General features: G+C 50.2%; 1 protein-coding gene across 2 annotated transcripts; it reads right to left on the bottom strand.

The window, feature by feature from the left end:
• Positions 1–1,015: 1,015 nt before the first annotated feature.
• Positions 1,016–16,387, bottom strand: PPP1R3F (protein phosphatase 1 regulatory subunit 3F). Of its 2 annotated transcripts, none has more exons than XM_007182651.2 (4): positions 15,356–16,387; positions 5,784–5,839; positions 5,483–5,565; positions 1,016–2,766 (listed from the first exon to the last, which is right to left on the bottom strand). In XM_007182651.2, the coding sequence occupies exons 1-4, from the start codon at positions 16,354–16,356 to the stop codon at positions 1,471–1,473; spliced, it is 2,436 nt and encodes an 811-aa protein (XP_007182713.2). In that variant the 5' UTR covers positions 16,357–16,387; the 3' UTR covers positions 1,016–1,470. The 2 variants fall into 2 exon arrangements, with proteins under 2 accessions (XP_007182713.2, XP_007182714.2); XM_007182652.3 differs by having other exon boundaries at positions 5,483–5,562.
• Between the last annotated feature and the right edge of the window lie 75 nt (positions 16,388–16,462).

The following is a 16,462-nucleotide window of genomic DNA, read 5'->3' as shown; positions in this document are numbered from 1 at the left end:
TCTAGCCGTGTCTCTGTATTTTCCCACACACGTTTGTTTGTTCTTTTATTTCATTCAATAGGTATTTATTGAGAACTTACTATGTGCCAGGTAGTGTTCTAGAAGAGTGGCCAGTGAGGAAAGAGGAAAACTACGAGAGTGTGGTATCCTGGAAACCAAGTGAAGAAAGGATTTTAAGGTTGAGGAGATGGCTAACTGTGTCAAAGGCTGCCAATAGGTCAAGTAAGACGAGGTCTGAGACTTGACTGTTGATAGAACATTGTGAATATCATCAGTGACTTCAGCACTTTTGCTGAAGTGGTTGGGCAAAAAAATCCAATTGCGGTTAAGGAAAAGCACTGGAGCCCTGGGGGAGAAGGACTGAAGAAAGCTGGTATAAAGTTTTGCTGTGAAGGGAAGCAAACAAATATATTGTGCTTTATTTTGCTATGCAGAGTTTTTTATTTGCATGCAGTATATACATCTATCCTTTCTTTCAAAGCTTCTGGGTTTCCAGTTTTGAGTTAGAATGCAATGTCTGTGGACAGCAACTCTGAAATGAATTTTTCACAGCACATTAAGTCCTCTGTCCTTTCTGAGGCCTCCTCAGTCTTGAGGGCAGAGGGCTCTCCCTGCTAGTGTCAAAGGCTGTGTTTTGGCGTTTTTTTCCCACGAACCTCAAAACCTTGTGGCTGATTCACAACAAATATCCCCTCAACCACAGCTGACCACATGTCATGCAGTCATGTATGTGACACCAAACACTCATGTGGCCACCATTCTTCCTCCCTCCCTGAATGTGGAAAAGACCAAAGGACCTGCCCCCCAAAGACCACCAGACCACATGGATTAGTACCACAAGATGAGGTGACACAGATCCTCAAGGACATATTGAAGCAGCAGCAGCAGGCAATGACCACATCCCACCCACCCCTACCCACTCCCCACCGTGGTCCTCCCACAGAACGTGACCACCCTGCACATTCAGACCCAAACAGGAGAACATTGCACAAGACACATCGTTTCTCATAGAGCTGTATTGTGGCATATAATAATAGGTACTCTATATAAATTAAATTAAAAATAAAGCTCCAGCAGGTTGCACAGGTTGGCTGTTAATAAATATATCTCTGGGTAATTGTGCCCCAAGACCAGCTCATGACCACTCTCCCTCATCCAGAGAATTATACAAAAATAAATACAGGCTTGGGGGGGGGGCGGGATGGGAAGGGAGGACATGCCCAGTTCCATTCTGAAAGTTCTCACTCACACCATCCACCCATGCTGTTTCTCTCCACTGATATCACCGCAGGGAGCCCCATGGTGACTGGAGAGCTAAGGGACAGGAAGGCCTCTCTCCAGTCAAGCATTCTCAGAAGCAAAGGACCCTTCGCTGTACAGGCCACACATCCCATCTGAACCCTCTGGGGGGAGGGGCTGCCCCTCCCCAGAGAGGGGGAAGCCTGTTATTGCTGATCTCACAAGCAGCTCCTACGAGAACCAGGCCAGAGAGAGGCACAGCACAAGCACCAGGAGGGACATACCACTGTTCAGAGCCACAGGGACCACCACCAGCCCAGCCAGGACCCCCAGAGTCTGGGTCAAGGGCCCCCAGAGCTGGGGAGGCAATACACACACACTCTCTGCAGGGGCTGCTAGGGTAGGAGACCTCTTTGGGGGCTCAAGGCTTGGGCCTGAACTCTCTTCATCCTGGGAGCTCACATGGGGCCTGGCCAGGCTGGAAGGACAGACTTCAGCCCCCAAGGGACCAAGGAGGGGGAGATCTTGCCCCTGCAGGACTGGAGCAGCTGGCTCCTTGCCAGATATAGAAACCGATCTGTCTGCCAACTCAGTGGTAAACTCCATCTGGACTTCTGTCCCCCCCGGTGACCCAGTCACCCCAGCTATCACCCTATTCACATGCAAAGAGTCAGAGTCCTTGCCCATCCCCTTCTCTGGAGCCCCAGTGAACTGACCCTCCATACTCAGAACCACAGGGCTGTTACATCCTGAGCCTTCTGCCCATGGGAGCCACACATCTCCCATAGTGGCTACCACAGGATGGGCCCCAGAGAGGATTTCCGGAGGCGATTCCTTGGGGGTGTCCCCTTCTGGGCTGGAGGGTATGATGGAGAGCCCCTCTTCCCCCTCCCCCTCCTCATCAGGGTCCTCGGTGTCCTTGATGAGCTCCACACCACGCCCCAGCCTGGCATAGTGCAGCGTGATCTCCTCAGCCAGGGCACTGTTCAGGGCCCGCTCGGGGCCAGGCCACTTCAAGATCAGGTCGCGGTCCGTGAGTATGCCCAGGGAATGGCTGGGAGACACCCCCCCATCTGTGGGGCCCTCCCCACCACCTCCTGCCCCACCAGCAGCCACGGCAGCCCGCAGGCGGCTCAGGTGGGACAGGTAGAGCTGCTCCAGCTCCTGGTCAATGGTGTCCTCGCCAAGCAGCTCCTCCAACCCACTCACGACCTCCAGACCCCCAGGGGGCTCATCCATGATAGCTCCCACTATGGGGTCCTTTCGGCCCCTTCCATTCTCTCTGGATACTTCCCACGTGGCCTCCACCTGTCGCTGGCTGGGTTCCAGGAAAGGCCCAGCTGCCCCCTCACTTGCATCGGGCCCCGAGGCCTGGTCCCTGGGAGAGCCACCCAGGCCACAGAGGGAGGAAGAGAGGGGAATCCTGATGGCCGGTGCCTGGGGGACCTCTGTGAAAGCCACAGGTGGACTGCTTCTGGGGACATCACCTTCCTCTGGGGGTTTGCCAGTCACTGTAACTTCAGAAACCTGGAGCCATAGGGGGAGGGGGGAGGGAGGGGAGAGAAAGGGAAGGGAATGAAGAAGAGGAGGGGATGGGACAAGCAGAGACAGTGAGAACTGGTGACAGCCCACATCCAGCCCCACAGGTGTTTCCAAATGAAAACTCCGTAAAGAACTATAATTTTCTTAACTCCAAAGACTATGTCTACATTAAAATAACAAAATTAGATGGAATAAAAGGGGGCTTCCTGTAGATCATAAAGCTGAGGAATTCAGTGGGCACCAATATCTGGTGAATGATTATCAGTAACTACTGTTGGTTGACCTCCAAAACATATCCAGAATATCCATATGAATTCATGTATTTTCTCCTTTAAAAAAAATTTATTTCCTAGCTCTGTCTTTTGACAAGTCCTAGAAACAATTACCAATCTAGTAGCAACAAGCACATCTAGCACCCAGATCTTGGTTTCTAAATACCATTCTCCACTAAAAGGAATCAGGGCTCCTGAAATAAATGACTGTTTCCAGGCTTGGGGCAGAGAAAGTACAAGATGAGGCTGGGACATATTGACATACCAGAATGTGAGAAAGTGCTCAAAGAATGTTGGGGATGTATCAAAAGAACTCTAGAGCCAATGGAAATAAGCTCCCACTGGCCAGAGACAGTTCAATTTAAGTGTCAAAATAAATAAATAGGTGCAATGGGTTGAAACTCATCAAATATGTTTAAAATTCATGAGTTATTAATGCCACCCCAAAACTTAAATCCCTTAATTGGTCACCTTTGGAGAAGTTCATTTCTTCTGAAAACTGGTAAATAAAAGGGAAGTTTTTAAGTATTTATCCAGCTTTTTCTATACAAACCATATACCCTCAGGGCATATATGCTCAAGGCAGCCAAATAGTTGATGTGAGAAAGTTTTTCTTTAGAGAAGAATTCCAGCTAATAAATAAAATGGAAATAGAATTAAGTAGAATCAATTCTATTTAAATTAATTTAATAATAACAGGTTATATTTAATAAAAGTAATAGTTTACTAAATTAAATTAATTAAATTTAATACTAGATCAAATTAATTAAATAGAATAAATTAATAAAAATGGAGTAGAAATGTGTTTCCACGTGGATGAAATCAGCCAAATCCAGACTGTGGGAAACTCTATAGGACAAACAAGGCTTCTTCAACAAATAAATTGCAAGAAAAGTGAGACAGATTTAAACATCTAAAAAGACGCATCAACCAAATACAATGTGTTGACCTTGTTTGGACCCTAAAACACTTATGAGACAAGGAAATTTGAACACTGACCAAATATTTGATGACCCTAAGGAATTATTGTTAATTTTCTGAGGGGTAATGTGGCATTGTGGGGTTTTTTTTAAGAGTGCTTAATTTTCTGAAATACAAACCAAAGTATTCATGGATGACATAAAGTCTGGATTTTTTCCAAAATAATTCCATAGGGAAGGTGAGAGGAGGGGGTGGGGTATAGAAAAAAGTAGGAACAGACCTGTTGAAATTTGTTGAAGCTGGGTGATGAGTACATGTGGGTTCATTATACTGGTTTCTTTACTTTTATTATTTATTATTATTATTATTTTTGGCCACTCGCATGGCATGTGGGATCTTAGTTCCCCGACCAGGGATCAAACCCATGCCCTGTACAGTGGAAGCGCGGAGTCTTAACCACTGGACCGCCAGGGAATTCCCGGTTTCTTTACTTTTATATGTTTGAAAATCTTTGTAATAAAAAGTTAAAACACGCACACACACACACACACACACACACTTACATCTCTAGAATCTCTCTATCTCCCTGCCAGCACCAGCATCACTCACCTGGACCACTGCAGTGGCCTCCTCCTCAGGGTCCCCCGGCTTCCACCCTCATCCCTGCAGTCTATTTTCCTCGCAGCAGCCAGAGGAAGCCTGTTAAATCCTAAGTCAGATCATGGCCCTCCTCTGCTCCAGACCCTCCTGCAGCTCCCCTGTCATTCGAGGTGGAAGCCAGAGTCCTCTGCATGGCCCGTGAGGCCTCACACGATCTGTGCCTCCACCTCTCCCACCTCACCTCCTGCGGTTCCTCCTCACTCACTCTGCTCCACAGCACGGCCTCCTCCTCCTCCTCGCTGTTCCTCACACATATTAGCCACGGCCCCGCCTTGGGGACTTTGCACTTGCCTGAGATGTTCTTCCCTTACCTTAGTTATCCACATGCCTCACTATTCCACTTTCTTCAGATCTTCTCTCAAATCTCACTGACCACCAAGGCCTTCCCTGGCCACCCAATCTGAAGTTGCAAACGTCTTCCCTCCCCCAAACCCCCACCCCGACACACACACACACATACACTCTCTCTCTCTCTCCTTATCCCTTTATTTCTTTTGTCCTTAGCACTCATCATCACCTAAAATACCATATATTTTAACTACTATTTTGTTTTATTATGTCTCAGTCCACTAAAATGTAAGTGAGCCCCATGAAGACAGCGTTTGGGTCATTACTGTATTACCAGTGTCCCTAACAGTCCTTGGCACAGAGCAAGCACTCAATAAATATTTGCTAAACTAACAAATGACATTTCTATAAGCCCAGGCGAATAACTGCATTCTACCCTTCTGCCACCAAGTTCTGACTTGGGGTCCACCCCCCAACTTAGGGCAGACCCAGAGCAAGTCAGTCCCCACCACCCAGCCTCCCGTCGGGCTGTCCATCCAGAGGCTGCCAGGCCTGCTTACCTGAAGTGTCATCTGGGGCCATGGACGGAGAGGCGTGGGGGCCACCAAGGGACCCACTGACTCCTGGACATCAGGACGCTCTGCTGGAAAGAAGAGGACAGCGTCGGGGCCAGGCAAGGGTATAAACAAGCCTGGTTTGGTTAAGAAAATATACTCTTCTAGCCAACTGGCAGATTTGCCTCTGAAGCTTTCTGCGACAGTCTAAGGCAGGAGGTGCCTCTTAATTTGTGGAGAAAGAAAAGGGGAGGAAGAAAGAAATGGTAAATATAAGCTAAAAGTCCCCAGCCTGCCAATCGCTTACCCACAGCAGGGGTATTATCGTCCGCACTCTTCATCCTCAGCTCCTCCTCGTTAGGCCTGTGGGGCGGAGGAGAGAATGCATGGATCTGATGCCCTGAAAGGCTGGTTCTGCCACCTACCGGCACCTCCTGAGCCTCTCTGCTGGCCCACCCTCACCTGACGGCTGCTGTTTTCTCTTCTGCTGCCTCTTTCTATCCTCTGGTCATAAAGTCCTACACACTCACTGTAGAAAATTGACGAAATACAGGAAAGCGTAAGGAAGCAGGAGAAAAGTCACGCATCAGCCAGAGGCAACCACCGTTACCATTTTGGAAAATTTCATTCCACACATTCTGTGAATCGCTTAGATTCTGCAGGCATAATTTTGCAGCTGGCTTTGTCCATTTAACAGTAAGAAGCAGCATTACATACTTTTGTAAACATTTGAAATGGTTGCTTACTACCCCTATCACATGGGCTGACCTTAATGTACGTAGCCATTCCCTTCCTACTAGGCAGCTAGGTTGTTTCCTTCATCTTGCTCCCACAAAGCAGACTTCGGCAGACATCATTGGGCAGAGCTTAATGAACATTTTGGATCATTTCTTTAGAGTATATTTCTGGCTGTGGAGGAAACCATCTTTTCCAAGAAAGGGCAAGCAAGGACTGTGGGGCACAGGAAACAGCAAAGGGAAGGAAGGAAGCAACTGAAGAATGGGAAGGAGGTCAGCAGAAAAGGCAGTAACCCGAGATCACAGAGGCCTAAGGTCCCTCTGCCAACCCTCCACCCATCGCCATATCAGCCTGGCAGGGCACTTAACCTCCCTGAACCTCGCTCTCCTCACCTTAAAACGGAGCACAGGGGAGCCAGGATGTGTACACCAAGCACAGGGCAGTCGAGGGAAATGAGGACATCAAGCCAGACAACAGGGCCTGGCACAGAGCAGGGGCTGAATCAAGCATAGATATTTGTTGGTCTTTTTTCCTCATTTGCCAGGCAAGTCAGACCCCAGGGTCTGAGTGGCGGAAACCAAGGGTATTTCAGCCAGTCCCTGCCAGGGGTGAGGGCATGAGGATCATGGAGAAATCGCTGCTCTCATTCTCACCAATGAGTATCAACTGCTTACAAATTAAGGCAGATGAGGGAACCATTAACTAAAACACATGCGGAGACCTGAGAAGAGCTGAGGCAATAGCTCAGACCTTTTTTCTTCCTCAGAAGTAACAGGATGATGTTGACATTTCTGGAAGTGGTTGCAACTTTTCTGAAAACACACAATCAGTTACCTTCACAATTACCTACAGAAACAGAATATCACTAGCTGACCTGAATATAGTGCTTACTATGGTACTTCGTAGCAGAGCTTCACATATATTCATTTAATTCTCATGAGAACCCTATGAGATAGGTACTTTTACTCTTTTGAAGTAAGCAGTTTTATTATCCTCATCTTACAGATGGTGAAACAGAAGCCAAGTAAATGGCTCAAGGTCATGCAGCAAAGATCGAAACCCAGGTCATTCAGCTCCTAACTCTGTGCTCTCAACCAACAAACTGCTGCTTCTTGGATGACGGAGGCTGGGGTCTTACCACAGCCCCACCTCCAGTCCTTTCCAGGGCAGATAGAAAGAGGCAGCAATAATGGACAAGATCACTCCCTCCACCTTCATTCAAGCTTTGCTTTTGATCTGCCTTTTGCCCACACCCTCATTCCCAGTTTCCCTGCCTTCAGGGGACATGTGGCTAGGAGACCACCAGAAACAGAAATGGCTGCAAGAACTGGTTTTTATTAGCACCCTTGGGGAGGAAGCTTGAACCATGTACATGGATCTAGAGTCTGGAAGATCCAGAAGGGACCGTCTGGTTTTCTCCACAGACTAGGGCTCACACATCACACCAGAGGTATTTGAGTCAGAAGACTACAGGGCATGAAGTAGGTGACTCCAGGAGCCCAGCCATCAATTCCTGCACTTCACGGATGAGAAAGGGGGATTCGGAGCAAACTGGCTTGGTTCTGCACCAGTCCCCTTAGTAGGTCAAAAATCCAGGTCTTTGGATTTGTGGCCCAACACAATTTCTGCTGACTTCTTTTGCTGGTGTAGTCCTTCATTAGAGAAAATGTCATCTTCCTAGGGTCTTCTAAAGCAAGCATCCTCAAGACCCACAAACAAACAGAGAGGCAGCCCTCCTCTCAGGGCAGGGCTAGGCAAGCCTTCCCCTGCCATCTGGCCCAGTGCAGGTGCATGACAACCAGGCTTCTAAAAGCTACTCCAGAGTCCTAGATGTACATGAGAGAGAAGAGAGGGGAACTCAGGATGCAGCCAACCAGCAGGAAAAGAACTCCATGGTCCATTTGAAGGAAAAAGAGAGAGAAGAAAAACAAATACAAAACAAATCCTTCAGCCCCCAGAACATCTCTTCCAAAGCCGGGGAGGGTGAGAAGAGGGGGAACATCCAAAAATCACGTCAAGCAATTCAGCCAATCCCAAAATCCACGAAGTCGGCAGAAGTACACAGGTCACTCTCCCTACTTCCAAAGTCAGAGAGATGAAAGCAGGAGGTACAGCATCTATTGTTCACCTCCTCCACCGTGGGCCCTTTTCATTGATACACCAAGTCATTTGAAAACCCTCACATCTATCCTTCAAAGCAACACCCTTCCCTTTGCAGAAACTGTTCCCAAATGCAGAAACTGAGGCTCAAGGAACAGTATCTACACCCACTAACTACTAACTACACACCACACTGATAACATCCAAAGAGGGTTCCATTTTGAAGACAGTGTGTGAAACTGTGGGCTTAAAAAAAAAAAAGAACACTAAATATCCTTGAACTGTCTTTCACAGTAAATATTCGGAGGCAGCTATGACTTTAATCAAAAGGAGGATAGTGAAAGAAATGGAGTACAAATGTACACTGACTCACTAATCAGTAACAGAGAAGAGGGGTTCTTAGAAAAATGGGGAGGGAGGAGATTAAGAACAAAACTGTACCTCCCGTATGCTTGCTAATTTTCGAGAAGGAAACTTGCTCTTTTGGCACCAACCCCACACACGCCACGTGGTATTGCCTCAAGGGCAGTGGGCAGTCACGAGCTGTAGCACAGACCAGGGGGCATCTTGGGCACTCATCCTCTGGGTGCTCTCGCGAGAACTAGTCAAGACAGTGTAGTCTAGGATGGGCCGTGTCAGGCCTGCACGCCTGTCTCCTGGGCGTGAGAAGTCTTCCTGCCATCAGGAGACTCAATGGCCTCTGACCTCAGATGGCACCCAGGGAGACCAGGGGGTGAGATTTCAGAAAGAGGTGCTGTGGGCCCCAGCCTAGGCCAGCCAAGACAGAACAAAAAAGTCAATCGCCACAGTCAGAGAGGGAGTGAGCAAGTGAGGGCTGACAACCTCTGTGGAGAAGAGCAAAGCAGACTTTCAGAGCAGTCACATCACTGCCACCACCACCCAAGTCCTCTGAGAGCGCCCCCAACACTCGTGTTTTCAAAGAACCTGGCCAGCCCAAAGTGGGTCATGCGCTGAAACCCAAAGGGAAACTCAGCAGACCCCAGCTCCCATGCAGTCAGCCTGAAGATAATGCTGACTCTCCGAGGGGACAGGTGGCTTCGGAAATCTGCCCGAGATACTTGGAATCCCAGTTACCCTGAGCCATCTGCTTTCTGAAAACAACAGGGTTTGAAGGAGGCTGTGAAAGCCACCAAGTTATGTGGGGTACTGCTCTGTCTTCCCCAGCTAGTCTGTGTCACAGTGTCAGTTCTGGGACTTACGGACAATCCAGTAGGGCGGAGGGAAGAAGCTGAGCAGTTTGTTGTGCTATGAGCTTCTGCTACAGCAATGACTTCATTCATTTGGCCATGACCCACGGTAAGAAATACATTTTACATCATAACCCAGCACGCACCCATATATACATCTCTCTGAAAATGTTGTTCTTTGAATGAGACAACACTTACCTTTACTACGTGTTGTGATGCACTCATTATTTTCTATGCTATTTTTTTTAATGTTTGTTGGAATCCAGTAAATGTATTTCACATCTTAATAAAGGGTCATGACATGTAGTTTTGAATAACCCCAGCTCTGCCACCTACCAGCTGTGTGACCTGGAGCAAGTTACTTAACCTCTCTGTGCCTCCGTTTCCTCATCTGTGAAGAGGGTATAATAGTAATACTTACCTCAGAGAGCTGTTAGGCAGATTGAGGAAATATTTGAAAGTCGCCTTTAAAGTGCTTAACAAACAGTACTCCACTCCAAATTCCCACTGAGAGAAACTGAGGCTCTGAAGAGGAAAGCAACTTGCCCAGCATTGCCCAGCTGGTAAGACACATCACCCAGCCCGGCACAGCAGTTGAGAACTGGGGCACCAGAACAGGAGCACCCAGCTCAGATCCCGGCTGTGCTGCTTTCATAACACGTGGCGGCCTCAGGCCCACATCCTCGACCATGATGCCCTATCAGTTTTCCGTGGAATAAAAGAGGATCACTTTCACACTAAAATCCTCACTCCAGACAACTAAGATGACCCCTGGCCCATCCTGTTTCGACTTTGATTGTTCTGATTTCCCAACTGCCAACTCAGATAGCAAGTTGGGTCCCCATCCATTCGGCTACAGGTACACCTAAAAATCATTGAGGGCTTACTGTGCATCAGCCCAGGGACAGACTCTGGAGACACAATGGTGAGCAAACCCGACTAGGAAGCTTACAATTTAGCGTGCAGGAAGACATCAAAAAAAGATACTCACACTCATTCTTTCAACAAACATTTATTGAGCACCTGTTAAGTGCCAGGCACCGTGGCAGGCCCTGTGGGAATACAGTGGTGAACAAAAGCAGACCATGTCCCTACCCCTCACGGAGCTTACAGTCTAGCAGGGCAGAGAGGGTCATCCGATAATCCCCTAATGAAGGTCTAACTACAAACTGAGGTCAGGGCCTTCAGAAAAGGAAAGAATGCCCTAGAACAAGGGGCCTTGGCCCAGACTACAGGGTCAGGGAGGGCTTAAGATGCTTAGAAGGAAAATGAGCAATGGAGGGGTCAGGGAGTGAGGGGCTGCTGAGGACTCTATGGAGGAGGTGATGGAGTCAATCTCGAACAAGGGGAGTTTGAGGCATCTTTGGGACATCAGCCAAGTAGAGATACCGAGTTTGTATGTATGAGGCTGAAGAAAAGAGTAGGGAGAAAGAGAAGAACCAGAGAGTTCAGAGGAAAAGCAGCAGAGTGTGGTCCCAAGGCAAGGGAAGAAAGTGTTTTAAATAGGAGTGCTCAACCACTTCAAGAAAAACACCAAAAAACCACCTATGGAATCTGGCAGATGCAGGGGCAGAAGTGAGTGGAGAAGACAAGTGTAGGCAACTCTTTAGAGGGGGGTCGACAGTGAAGGGGAGAAGGGTGATTGGGTGCTGGCCAGGAGCAGTGGGGACAGAGGTGGGGTCAAAGGACAGATTTCTAAGACAGCAGAGACACTGGCATGTATAAAGGCCAATAGAGAGGCTCAAGCGAGGAGGGCAGTGAAAAGCTGCCAGGAGAGAAAGGGTAACTGATTATGTCAGGTTCTGGAGCAAGTGGCAGAAAAACGGAACCCAGAGCACAAGTGGGGAGACTGGCCTGAGGGAGGAAAAGGGCCCCCCTCCTCCCCTGTAACACAAAGGAGGGAAATCAGTTTGCAGGCTTGGGGGCTACAAGTTGTGGGGAGTTCCATTCTTATGGTTTCTACTTGTTTTTTTGAAGCAGGAAGTCTGAAGGTGAAGAACATATGAAAGAGTCACCTCAGGGACGAGACAAGAGTGGATCAGAATAAAACAGTAGGACTGCCAGGCAGGGTGGAAAATGATCCTGGATTTGTGGCAATGCTCATCTCCTCTGCTCTATGACATTCTCTAACGGGGCTTGCCTGCTTGGCTGGTCAGTTGCTATAAAAAGACCCGGGCCTGAGGTGGTTGGGATGGACAGGCTTCCAGGAGGAAGCACTCTTAGAACTGAAGGATCAAAATGAGACTGCAGTGGGCACCGGACCAACATTCCTGATGAGGGAAACAGCATGGACAAAGGCCCTGAGGCAGGAAAGGGCAAAGCACCTTGGAAAGACCACAGTGACAGAAGCTCAGAAGGCAGAGGATGGCATGAAGTGAGACTAGCTGCCCTGGAGGCCAGACTGGGGGGAGAGGTCAGAGGGTGCTCAAAAGCCATGCTGTAGCTTTCTTAGTCTTTATTTTTAAGAGGAATAGGACACCTCCCAAGGGTGTTAAGCCAAGGCAGACCTGGAGGGCTCTCCTCCCCACACCAGCCCTGGGATTTTGGACTCTGGGAGCCTCAGTTTGCTCATCCAGAAAAGAGGGATCGAAACCATCTATCTCACAGGGAATGTTGAAGGGATCAGATGAGACCGTACACGCAAATACTCCGCAGGGTCTCTGCCAGGTCTTGTACAACAAACCCTCCATCCCTGCCCCTCCCACCCGGTTCCACCACCGGCCCTTTGACATCTTAGCGCCAGTCTGCAGCTTTGGCCCTGTTTGAACCTAGCACTGTGCCCAGCACATGGTAGGCCCTCAATAAATGCTTGTTGATGGATCAGCTCTAAGCCTAAGGGTTATCAAAAGCCTGGTCCAGCAACTCGAGGAATGCAGCCATTTCAGTTTCTGAGCTGTATCCTGAGGGCTAGCACAGACTTCTCCCGTGTCCCCACGTGACGTGGCTGTGCTGGTGCACAGTGGACCTGCAGGCAACACTTCCTGAATGGGAAGCCCTCTACAACAGGGCTCCCGCAGGCTGAGGCTATCCCCTAAGATCCTCTACCATCTCCCAGAAGGGCTGGGTCGCAGGGAGCGGCTGTTCTCCAACAGCACTCCAAGTCACCGGCAGCACGCAAGTTTTAAAACAATAATAAGTTGAAAGGTACTCGCCAAGAAAGCCACCGACCTACAAAGAAAATCTTATCGCTGATCTTGCAATGAGCACCAACCTCCCCTTTGCAAGAGCTGAGATCAAGATAAAGAAGCTATCAAAAAGCCATCTGCCCACTTAAAATAATATCACAAGTCATGTTAGGAACCACAGACCTGGGGCCAGATACCAAAACAATTGTCTGAACGGGCTGCTTCAATTTCTCCTTAAAACCACCCATGTATTTTAAAAGAAAAACACCCTCTCCACCCACCTTGGCCCTGCAAGCTTTTTGACTTCTCTGTTCCCTTCCTTTCACACTCTAAAATGACCAAACTCTGTTACCCAAACTGTCGCGTCTTACAGACAAGGCTCCCACGACAGCCAGCTGGAATGACGACTCGGGAAAAGTGACAGAAATTAAGGCCAGGGGCACTGGAATGGCTGGATATCTTGATCTGGGTGATGGTTTCACAAGGGCATACATATGTAAAAATCTATTGAGCTTCACACTTAAGATCAATAGAAGGAAAGCAAGGCATGCTAAGAACATGGGAACACCTGGAGTGAAATGCAGAATTTGCCCTGAATCCTATCAGGCCTTCAAGAGGAACAGTAGTTTTTAAAAAACGTTCCTACCATCTCCTCCCTGGTCCTATCACTCACTAGCTGAGTGTACCTGAACAAGCTGGCTCACTTCTCTGAGCTACCTCAGTTTCCCCCTCTATTAAATGGGCATAACCATAGCACCTACACCACACAGCATGCACAGCGGGACTCAGGAGAGAACAAACTTGAAGCTCTCAACACAGAGATCGTTAAATGTTGGCCACTGTTAATCTTTCAAAGCTACCACCATGCTTCAGTTACCTTGCCCATGCTTGCTGCGTCCAATCCAAGCACACAAATTGACTGTCATTCCCCTTTAGCAGATGAGAAAACGGAGGCTCACAGATGAAGAAACTGAGGCAAGGCTACACAGCTGGTGATGGACAGAGCAGAGTTTGGGAGGGGAATCCAAGGAACTATCTGTGATTCCCTAAGCATTAATACTGACACCTATATGGCACTACTAAGAGCCAGGCTTGGTTCTGAGTGCTCTTACTCATCTCCTGTGAAGTAGCTGCAATAATTATCTCTGCTTTACAGATGAGGGTACTGAGGCACAGTGCGGTTAAATGAGTTGGCCAAGATCATAAGGCCAACAGATGACAGGACTGGGATTTGAACCCAGGCACTGATATCAGAATCCACACTCTTACGCCTGTAAGGAAAGCCATGCTGCCTACCCTGCTCAGATAGTCCCAGGTTACTGTTACCAACACAGGTTGGTAAGTAGGTACTTGTCTGCTTGCTCACTTACCCAGGCACATCTGCCCACCAGCCCCAAGCTAGACCTTTCTGAACTACTCACAGCCTAAGGCCCTTCCAGAATCACAAACATCTTGCTGCAGCCAGAGGCTTCTGATCAAGCATATACAAGGTCCAAACAGCATTTTCCCATTCCCATTTCCAGTCCTCCCAGGAGCAGGGAAATGTATGCATTTCCCACACATGCTTGGAGAATCTACTTATCCCAGGTTAGACTTAGGTGATTCCCCCCAAAATCAGGCCGAGCTGCTACTCTTGAAGAACTCATGGCTTGATAGAGAAAACCTAGGAGAATCTTGTATCAGGGGCTTCTGGGGTTAAGTGGTTCCTTCTCCCAGGCCCTGAATGGTCACAGGTGGTACAGCAAAAACAAAGGTAAAGAGCTTCCAGTCCAGGCCCATCTGGTTCTGCCTCTGCCAGAGCCACTGCTTCCTGTGAGAGCAGGGGCTCAGCCCCTCAACTCCACAGGAGATATCAGACTAAATTAGAGCGAAACAGTAAGGAGAGTGCACAGGCTTCAAGGTCAGACATGGCCCAACTGGAAAAGCTAGGAGCCATCACTTCCTCAACCAGTTGCTCCCTCTAGAACCCTGGCTTCCTGCTCCGTCAAATGGGGATCAGATTCCCTGCCTCTCACTGGTAAGGACCTTGGTCCACACTACCATATCACTGCAGTTCTCTCCGCTCCAGCACACTACCCTTCATTCACACCAGATTCAGTCCCACCTCAGGACCTTTGCACTTGCTGTTCGCTCTCCCTAGAACACCTCTGCTCCCATTATGTGTGCAAAACTATTCCTCTTTATCATTCAAGGCTCAGTTTAAACAGTACCTCCTCAGAAAGTCCTCCTTGTTCCCTTTTCTACAAACTCTCTCCCTCCTCATATCTGGGCATAACTCTTATCAGCATCCAGGACTCACTTCCTCGAAGGCCTTCCCCAAACACCCTACTTAAAGCAGCTATTCCCTCCCAAACTGTTCCCTTACTCTATTTTACTTCCCTCTCAGCAGCTAAACTTATTCGTCTGTATCTTATTCACCTGCTGGTTTTTTCAAACTGTCTCTCATAAAAGCCTGTATGCTCCTTGAGGGCAGGTAAGATGTCTGTCTTGTTCAGGGCTTTACAGTGCAATTCAATAAATGAATGAAACCCCAGTAATTAAAACACAGCCTAGCACATGTTTGGTCTCCATTACTCTTTGACCGACTGACTGAATGCGCCCTCCTCCCTGTCCTGGAGAGCAGGCCTCAGGGGCTCCTGGGTCGGAATGCTTGTCCTCCATCCTAAACACAGCCCTGCGTTGGCGGAGGTGGCGCTGGCAGACATTACCTGCGCCTCACCGGCTTCATGCAGCTCTTCAGCTGCCTGGCCTCAGCCTCCACGGGACCCTGGCACTCGGGCTGTGGCTCCAGCTGCTGCAGCTGCTGCTGCTGGGGCAGCCCTTCGGCATCAGTGGGTGTGGGAGCGGGTGCAATCCGGAGCAGGACTGTGTAGTTGCGGCCGTGGTTGTTGGCCCAGAAAGTGCCCTCGGGGGTCTCATAGCGCACCACGAAGTCCAGGCGCGCCCCATCGCCCGCACCCTCAGCAAAGGGCAGCTGGAAGGCAAAGCGGTCGGTGCGGCCGCCGTCGTCGGGCGAGGAGGCGGGCGCCTGGCCGGGGCCCAAGCCAAGGCCCAGATCCAAGATGGGATCTCCTGCTCCTGGTCCTCCCGCTCCTGCCCCCGGCGGGCTGCGCGGGACGTAGCGCGCTGGGTGGTCGCAGAAAGAAGCCCAGCCGTCGTGTGAGGCCCGCACGTGCACCGCCTTCTCGAAGGAGCGGTTCAGCACGCGGACCAACCCGCGCAGCACCGGCGGGCGCCCCCCAGGCACCCACACCCCGGCACCCCCGGGGACCGCTCCGGGAGGCGGCAGCAGTGCCTCCAGCTCCACCATGACGCGCCCCAAGCGCTCCAGACGGCCCGGCGCGGGCGGCAGCGAAAATGTGGGCACCAGGTAAAACCCCCCGCCAGCGGGAACGGGGCACAGCGGCGAGGGCTCGGGGCAAGCCTCCTCTTCCTCCTCCCCTTCATCCCCATCCTCGCCATCGTCGTCCTCGTCAGCCCCGCCGCCGACGCCATCTTGCCCGGCCGCCACCGCCATCTTGCCCGCCCCGGGCCCGCCCCACGGCCGGTAGCGGCGCAGCTGCGCCAGCGGCAGCCCCAGGGCCTCGTCGGCGAACAGCACCCTCCGCGGGGCCACCGCTGCCTCGACTGAGGTGCGGGGCTCGCCCGCGGCAGGCGAGGGGGGCGCGGGATGCCGCAGCGGGGGCTCCACAGGGGCCGTGCGCGCCATATCGGCGGCGGCGGCGGCACCGACGGCACCGGCAGCGGGACCGGCGGGGGCAGGGCCTGAAGGGGCGGGCAGCCAATGGGAAGGCCAGCGCCGGGGGGAGGGGGAT

This window comes from Balaenoptera acutorostrata, chromosome X (genome assembly GCF_949987535.1).
Source record: "Balaenoptera acutorostrata chromosome X, mBalAcu1.1, whole genome shotgun sequence".
In the NCBI taxonomy this organism is placed as follows: Eukaryota; Metazoa; Chordata; class Mammalia; order Artiodactyla; family Balaenopteridae; genus Balaenoptera; species Balaenoptera acutorostrata.
This window is presented reverse-complemented; position numbering and strand designations above follow the sequence as displayed.